The sequence below is a fragment of the Seriola dumerili genome, unplaced genomic scaffold (genome assembly GCF_002260705.1).
Source record: "Seriola dumerili isolate Sdu_G_001 unplaced genomic scaffold, Sdu_1.0 BDQW01000226.1, whole genome shotgun sequence".
In the NCBI taxonomy this organism is placed as follows: Eukaryota; Metazoa; Chordata; class Actinopteri; order Carangiformes; family Carangidae; genus Seriola; species Seriola dumerili.
Window position 1 is genome coordinate 818118 of NW_019174481.1, and position 8934 is coordinate 827051.

The window sequence follows — 8934 nt, forward strand, 5'->3', positions numbered from 1 at the left end:
AGGAGCTGATGGAATAAGAATAAATTATAAATAATAAATAGTAAATTCTGGAAAAACAGTGAACCACACAAAACTTAAATTGCACTCACCAGAGACAGTCCATTCCATTAGGCCCAGTTCAGGCAGACCATATTGCTAAATATCTAAATAGTAAGAGCTGCATTTGAACATCCACTTGTAGAGAGAAGTTATTTAGTGTTCAACTGGCCGGATGGTAAAAGAGACTGTCTCTTATTCAGTCGATATGTGTCAGGTCTGACCTAAATCAAGCCAGCAGGTAATCAATACAGCAATCAAAGAGCATGGGTCATAATGTTAGCCAATAGCAGTTCACTTTCCACATATGACTGTCACTGCAGACAATTATTCACACTGATTTAATCGAATGCAATGTCAGCAGTTGCATCCTTTCGCTGCCCTTTTCTTTGTTCTATTTAAAGGACCAATAGACTACGTGGGTGTTTTGGGTTTTAAGGTAGTAAGATCAAGGCTTTAGTTAAGGGGAGTGCACCAACCTCAACAATCACAGGAGGTGATGCAAATGCCTGTCACAATAGATATCCAGTTAGGCCTGCCCCTGTTTATTGGATTTGGAAAGCAATAACCCAGTAGATGAGCTTTTCAGTATCATTCTGACCTCTGACCTCTCTGTGGTTGACTGAGAGCTGTCATTTAGAGAGCAAAATGTGCTACCATGTGCTGTGGATTAAGTGCATAAAGGTTAGTCTGTTATTCTTTTGTATACTGAACCAGAGAACCAGAGTGTATGCTGTACTGTGTCATTCTCCACACACCACATCCCAAACACTCCAAGGAGAAATAGGCAATATTAGACGTTAGTGGTCGTTAACAGTGTTTAGGCTTTCTTTAATGAAGAACGAGCTCACAATCGTCAATTGCAATTAGCAAGTAGGACAATGAAATTAGGCAATATCTCGTAAAATGGCATGTTTCATTAGACCACGTGAATAACTGCAGAAGAATTATACTTCATGCTCGGACCCATACTGCTCATGGAGGGTAAAATGTTCGTGCCATTGATGTATGGGCGCAGCAGACTAGCGGGCAGACCGTGGGTGTGTCCCAGAAAAAGGCCAGCCAACGAGATGTGAAGTCGGAGGAGGAGCCCGCAGCACCAACTAGCTTCGTTTTCAGCTGCGTCACGTTATCCAGAGACAGCTAGGCTAATACCGGAAATAAAGCTACGTACTTCAAAATAACAGCCCCAGCGCTGAGATGCAATAGTGATGGTGGGGGGGGGGGGGGGGAAGGGGGGGGGGGGGGGGGGGGAGGGGGGGGGGGGGGGGGGGGGGGGGGGGGGGGGGGGGGGGGGGGGGGGGCGCGAGGGGGGGGGGGGGGGGGGGCGGGGGGTGCGAGGGAGGGGGGGGGGGGGGGGGGGCGGGGGGGGGGGGGGGGGGCGCAAACATACATTGACCACACTTTCCTTTCCGCTCATACTTTGCCATGAAAAGGGGATATTGTTTTACTTTTAATACAACAAAGGTAAAGAAAATATACGTTTTGGCACACTATTGTCTAACTTTCAGCATAGATATCCCCCTTTTTCAAGATAATCTAGTTTTAGCGGGAATTGTGGTCATTTAGAATAAAATATCTTAATGATACAAAAACAATTCGATATCTGCGGACAAGGACGTTTTGCAATCAGAAATGTCTTGACATAAGTACTATAAGTATTATTAAATATTCTCCAACAATGGTAGCTCTATTCTGCAATATTCTGTATACCTACGATTCAGGCCCCCACCTGACACAATTGTAGCAGTCATTCCTTCCAATTTCGTAATATATTTATTCTCCTTTGCACTATTTCTCTTCTTTGTGGTACATTTCTTTACTCCGTACAGTAATGCCAATATATTCTTTTAATTTGAAAGGGTGAGCGCGGAAGTTCTTTTTTCTTGCTAAACATTACCGACGAGTCCTTCTTCTCCGTTTCCTCCTGCCTCTGCTGCTTTCTACTGAGCTACATCGGCTGAGCCAAGCGCATACCATAACTACATGCCAGGTGATGCACTGAGGGTGGTTTTTAATAAAGACCACCCGCTATGCAGTGCTGGTGCTCGGTACACGGTTTGTAGGTATCTGTGTGGTAGGGCAGACTGGGTCCAGACATCAGGAAGCTGAAGAAAAGAGAACTGTGAGAGCAGACAGACAGGAGGCCACGGTTCCCCCTCACACACATACACACATCACCACGGCCTTGATGGTGATGTATGCAAGGAAACCAACAAGAGTCAGCGATGGGTAAATCAAGCACAGATCTTAACATTTGAAAAAAATAAGGCGTAGATTTTACCTCATTTATTTATCTGTAGTTTGGTTATTCATGGCTTCTTGTAGCCGTTAGCAATTAGTGCTACCAGCTAACAATTTGGGTGCAATTAGCTGTGGGTTCCGGATATATCCTGAAACTAAATTGCCCAACGTTAACGCAACGTTAGCTAACCGACAGACCTTGTTCATACAGGGTAGATTATATAGGATACATTTAAAAAAATAATAGTTATTCTTTAGTAGTGACAAGAAGAACAAACAGCTGTTGCTAAGATGGCAAATCAAGCTAACTTAGCTAACGGCAGCTAATGAGCTAACTAACGTTAAGTGTATACCAGTACGTTGCTAAGGTAAGAAAACTAACGTATGTTAAACGTGAAGGTTCAAACTGTCTAATAATAACGTTTGTTCTGTGCGTCTCCACAGGTGCAACGACAGAAGGGATTCACAATCCTATCAGGTATGACATGATCAGTTCGTTAACGGAACCTGTCAATACTCTCCACTAACATAGCTTTTCCAGGTGTCTAGTGTTTTTCCCTTAAAATAATAAACTGACATCTTTATATTGGCATGTTTGAGCTACAAAAACAGTTCCTGGTAATATTGTCACTTAATAATACTGTGATAAAGATTTTATGTACATTAATCTAAATGGCTATCACAAAATCTGACAATTGAGCTCTGAAATTGCAGTCATATTCCACACTGATGCTATGTATTTAAACAAAATAAGTAAAAGACAGCAGCTATCCAGCCACGGCCACTCCTTATGTGTAATGATATTCCAACTCTTGAGTTTAGAAGTTAACCAACTATTAATATTTAAAAAAGACTGGCCTCACAGAAATGTAAAGCTTGCTATTGCCTGTCAAGACGCTGGAGACAACCAGCTACTTTTTATGTTTCTTATGGTAGCAGAATGTTAAAATACCTAATCTAGTTAAAATCAAAACATCTCTTGCTCCATGACACAGAGGATGTTAAGTTCAGCCACTTCAGCCCTATGATTTTAGAGCATATTAGTTTTGTTTGTCTGTGCTGTTAGTCTCAATGGTGTAGCACTTCTTTGATGAGGCCTTCTTAATGCACTATATTTTCTAGAAAAATAAATGATGGTGTTGACTGGTGTGTGATGGTATGTGAAGAAATGAAATCAGTGTATATATGTACACATCCCCACAAGTCTATCTGCCATCCTTTGTAGACCCATAAATCTCAGCCAAAGAGCCAGTCCAGCAGCCTTCACCGTTACGACAAGGTGCGCGATGGCTCATCGGATCCCACACCCCCTTACAAGATGCTGCGACGCTCAGACGAAAGTCCTGTCAGCAGACATGGAGACAGTACTGGGCATGGCAAGGCAAAAACCTCTCACACAATTAGAGGAAAAAATGGTAAGCCTGGATCTGGTGGTCTTATACATGCCTGCAATTTTAAGTTTTATTTTAAAGGACTGTTAAAAGGAAAAGACAGCATCTAAAATATCAGGTGCTTGTGGCTTAGCCTCAGCTTAGAGAAGTCATCAATTCTGACCAACATATAGAAGGTCTTCTGACAAATGTCACTGCTATCCAAGGTTCATTTCCAAGGCATCCTTTTTTGTGTTGATCTCTGACATACTGTTGGGACTTGTTTTGTCATAAAGTTTTAGATTGTTTTGTTATGTCACTGCCATCAGATTACAGTATACCTATTGCTGCTCAGATGTAAACAATGCAAACCTAGAGCAATAAAAGGCAATGAAAAGCATTTATTATTTTGCAGTTGTGGTTGTCAATGAGATTTTATTCCTCTGTGCAACTTGTATTTTCAGTTACTTGATAAATGGCTTTATTTCAGGGACCAGCGGCTCTCCTCAGGAGAACTCCCACAACAACAGCTCCCACCATGGCTCCGACTCACATGCAGCTCAGAACAAACCTGCAGACAGGGTAAGGTGCTGTCCAACATTATCTGATGATATACCCTCAGCATTTCCTGTACAAATTGGCGTCACGCTGCTGTGGAACATGGTATGCGGGACATTGTGTAGGGCCATCTCTCTCTCTCTCTCTCTCTCTCTCTCTCTCTCAACAACTCAACAACTCAACAACTCAACAACAATGCATGATTGAAACATAACAGACTCCCTCTATAGAGTAGATGATCTGATTGGATTTTAGACTTTTCTGCAAAAATATTAGCCATTTGCACTGCTGAAGGAGACGCTAATATCTTTGATATAATATAACATTGTCTGGTTTGACATTGATTAACTGATTTATCAGCATAACATATACAGGTCATCAGGCGTTAACGTGTTATAGTAAACAGATGGTGTGGATTTATACTCTTATTTGCTGTTACCATTCTGAAATGAGTAGACAGTGAAGAGTGGTATGTCATGACAGATTAACAAAACAAAAATGTTAATTAATATAAACTTGTGCATACACAGCTGGGTTTGATTGGAAATGTGTAGCCAAATAGCGTGTTTTCCTCCTGTGGTCACTTTTGTGCATCCAGTGTGAGAGATGAGAGGAAAATAAATCCACAGATGAGCACAGGAAGAGACTCAGAGACACAGCTACTTTATAGTTCGTCTTTGGAGAGATGAAGTGTTCAAGTTTGTTTTATGTTTTGCCAATATGAGTCTACTAATAATTATGCTTTCCTATCCATCTCTGCTATACGTTGAGGCTCAAAAGCCCAGAATAGTTTGATTAGCCATTAGCTGCTGCAAAAATAATTGTCCACTGTTTGTGGGCCTGCAATTGTCTCAAACTGTTCTTGTTTAATCCCAAAAAGGTTGGAGTTGTGCGTTGCAAGTATCTGTTTTTGTTAACTGACTCACAGCCGCCTTCAGCACCTTCTGTACATCTATATGCTATTCTATAGACTCACCAGACCATATGTAACATTACTGATGTGCAACAGACTTAACCAGCAAGTGTTAACAACAAAGAGTGAATTGAAGAGGATTCAAAACTATTTTGGTTTGTAAAATTTGAGCAAGAGTCTACTATGATACTATTATTTTAATTACAATAATGAGAACCACAATTGCTTTTGTGTTGGGTCATAAATTATGTTCTACTTCTGGCAGGAGTTAATGCAAAATCGTTAAACTGCAATTCACACAATTAAAAACCTTTTTGTAGCAGTAGTGAATGTCAAATCACATCCCTTTTTGGTGCTATAATCTGCTATTACTGTTGTCCATATTTAACTTGATCAAGTCTGTAATTTTTCAAGATCACTGATCACTGCTGATCATCTCAAGAGAGATCAGTGCAATTGTAGATGACGAGAAAAATAATGGGGCAAGCTACCTTCCTGGAATTGTTGGAATGACGGGAGCTGTCAGTATATACATGATCATTAATATTAAATGTACTGGCTCCCAAGCCGACTGAAAAACCCGTATCCATTATTGAAGTTTCCAGTCACTTCCATATACATTAGTATGAAAATTTGTTGTGAAAATTGCTTGAGCTGTGTAATCCACCACAGCGAATGCAAAGTCTACATTCACTTTACATCTTTTGCAGTGGTACTTCTTAACTTGTCATACTGTCTCTTAACCTTTATAACATCTCACGCTCTCGCTCTCTCTCTCTCTCTCTCTCTCTCTCTCTCTCTCTCTCTCTCAGCACCAGGACCCAGCAGATGACTGGACAGAACACATTAGCTCCTCTGGCAAGAAGTACTACTACAACTGTAGAACTGAGGTCTCCCAGTGGGAGAAGCCCAAGGATCTGTTGGAGAGGCAAGCCTACTTAAATGAAATGACTACATATATGCACTGAAACACTAATTGAGATCCTCATTCTCATGCTTAGCATTCTCATATATTCCAGGATCACATAGCGCACCTGTCCTAACTAGACAGTGAGAGTTTAATTGCAGCCTGCACATTATCACTTTTGCGTTCTGTTTAATCTGCTTCAGGGAACAACGACAGAAAGACTCAGTCAAGATGGCGGCGAACAGTTTCCCCAGGGATATGGACTACAGACAAGAGGCCTTGCAGGACAAAGCCACATCAAGTAAGTGTGGCTCAACTATAAAACCAACTCTAAACGTTTTTACATAGCCTCTCACATTGTTTAGCTTCTGCTGATTGCTTTTTGGATAAACATCTGAGATCCAGAAAAGGTTCTTCAAACATATGCGCTCAGAATAAATATTGTGTCGAATAAAACTGTGTCCTTCTGGTCTGCTTTTCTTCAGAGACCACATCAGGGGACCAGTCAACAGCATCAAACGCCGGCCATTCCTCCTCTTCCTCTTCTTCTCAGAGCCTGAATTCTGCTCCCGGTGCTTTAGGTTCCACCCCCTCCACCATGTCCTCTTCCTCTTCCTCCTCTACGGGGCAGTTGCTCCAGTCTGTCCAGTCCCCTTCACCAGCACTGCTGCAGGACCCAGCCCTCCTACATCAGCTCCTCCCAGCCCTGCAGGCAACTCTGCAGATGAATAATGGCAGTATGGACATGGCTAAGCTCAATGAGGGTGAGGGCACAAAAGACAACATGAGCATGACATTCTTCCACTTCCAATCATACTGCCGTCTGCCATGGTTTCTTTTTGGATAATGTCACTGGGGTCCCCATCATTTCCTACTCATAGTGGCTTTAATGCAACTTTTTGGTGCTGCGTGCGAGTAAGTAAAACAGCACAGGAGTGGCTACTGAATTGCATTAACGCCGCTATTATTTAATGGTTTTACTTCACACTGGGGGTTATATCATATTAATCAACGAGTTGTGTTCACAAGCTCAGATATTCTTTTTTAATGGAGAGTTCTTGAGGTTGTTTGTAGCTTTATTGTTGCTAGGCCAAAGAGTGTCTTCAAGTCCATTTACAGTTTGTCTTTTAGACTAAAGTGTTTACTAGATCCTTTTTAACATACATCTATTTCTGAAGGCTCGTGTGACGTGTTTTACTGCCATGAGTCTAATGGTTGTGGACTGAATCATCCGTCAAGTAGCCAAGAATTACTGCTGCCATCGATAATGAGGGGCTCAAAAGACAAAAAGAGTCTGATTAAAGCTGTCAGAGAAAATCCTAATGATCATATCAAAGAGCCTGACAGGAGAAAGAAGGCGTATTCACATCATCATTTTTGCTATTGTCTTCTCTATTGTTGTGTATGTGGCGAGTTTCGATGGTCTTGTGCAGATGTCCGTAGGTGCACAGAAAGTTCAAATTTGTTGAACCTTGGCCTGAGCTGCTTGAACTGAAAGATGGACAAAAAGCTTATTACCTGTGTTTCTGAATGTCCGGGACTGTACAATAACAAACTGGCCTCATATCGAAACCAGAATAAAAAGATATTTGTTTGGTAAATTGTCAGTATGGCAATCCAGCTTCCAGATTTGTTACAAAAACAGTGACTGAAATGTTGCAGTCGACTGCTCACAACATTAGCATTGTAGCTAAGGTGGCAGCGTTCAGTACAGTGCTTGTGGATTGATAAAGTTTCACACTTGTTTTTCTGCTGGAATGTGAAGCCTTGACAGTGCGCAAGTATGTGGCTGACAAACTACATACACATGGGATTTACATTTTGCTTAAATAGTATTATTTCATGTTTCACTTCTACAAGAGAAAATGCTTCAAGGATGAGGAGTCTGTTCTGTTTAAACAAATGGACTAGAGTGAAAGTCGGTTTATAACATCTTAACATCAAGTCTTTTTCCAAAAACAGGTGTTTGAAGAAACGAGTTAATCTTATATTTGCACCAATAGAGAGCTTTAGTGAAACCAGAACTTCTGTTTTCTGCTCCAGAAGAAAACCTCATTTAAAATCCTACTGACATTTGTAATCGCGCTGATAACATAACATACGGTCTTAGAACAACAGTATGTCGTGAGGAGCAAATCAGCTGAGATTACAACTGGAACACTGAAAAAAAAATGACTTTAGAGTTGGTGAATTCTGATAGATGTGGACAAAATCAAGTCATGATGACACAAGTACTCATGTTGCCACACAGAGTTTCTTCATGGGAGGTGTTTAAATGACACAGGTTTATATTACAGCAGCTGCTGTAGTGGATGGTGATTTGTCTCAATATGGATCATGCTTCATGTTTTTCATAAAGGCCGGTGAAGGAAATGCTGAATGAGTTAGTTAGCTAACAGAGGCTAGCCTGGACATGATGTCATGACTTCATGCTGTTTATGGCAAAAAAAAATGTCTTTCCATCCCTTATCTAATGGGTGACTGTTCTGCTGTTCATAACCTGGGCACGCAGCTGTCATTTATGGTGATTTTTCTTGCTGTTCTGTCTGTGTTAACCTGACATACGTGTGTGTGTGTGCTTCTTGTTTAACCTCCAAGTTCTTCCAGTCGATCACTGATGAAATGACACCTACATGAAATGATTCATATTTCCACCAATTTGATTCCTGTCTCAACTGTGTTTTCTCACTTAACTGTGTGTGTTCATGAATTCACCTGTTGTGTGTCTCTGCTCACCCACGTGTGTGTATGTGTGTGTGTGTGTGTGTGTGTGTGTGTGTGTGTGTGTGTGTGTGTGTGTGTGTGCGTGCACTTCCTCTTTCCTCCCTCCAGTCTTGGCAGCTGCTGTCACCCAAGCTTCCTTGCGATCTGTGCTTCATAAACTCCTCACTGCTGGACCTGCTTTC

General features: G+C 41.5%; 1 protein-coding gene across 1 annotated transcript in view; it reads left to right on the plus strand.

Moving 5' to 3' along the window:
• The first annotated feature begins 1952 nt into the window (after positions 1-1952).
• Positions 1953-8934, plus strand: part of LOC111229126 (WW domain-containing adapter protein with coiled-coil-like) — a 12632-nt gene continuing 5650 nt past the window's right edge. The window contains exons 1-7 of the mRNA XM_022755314.1: positions 1953-2268; positions 2725-2758; positions 3506-3695; positions 4141-4232; positions 5934-6049; positions 6232-6329; positions 6514-6792. Coding sequence (XP_022611035.1) covers positions 2228-2268; positions 2725-2758; positions 3506-3695; positions 4141-4232; positions 5934-6049; positions 6232-6329; positions 6514-6792 — 850 coding nt within the window. The 5' untranslated portion in view covers positions 1953-2227. The remainder of the gene's footprint in view (positions 2269-2724; positions 2759-3505; positions 3696-4140; positions 4233-5933; positions 6050-6231; positions 6330-6513; positions 6793-8934) is intronic.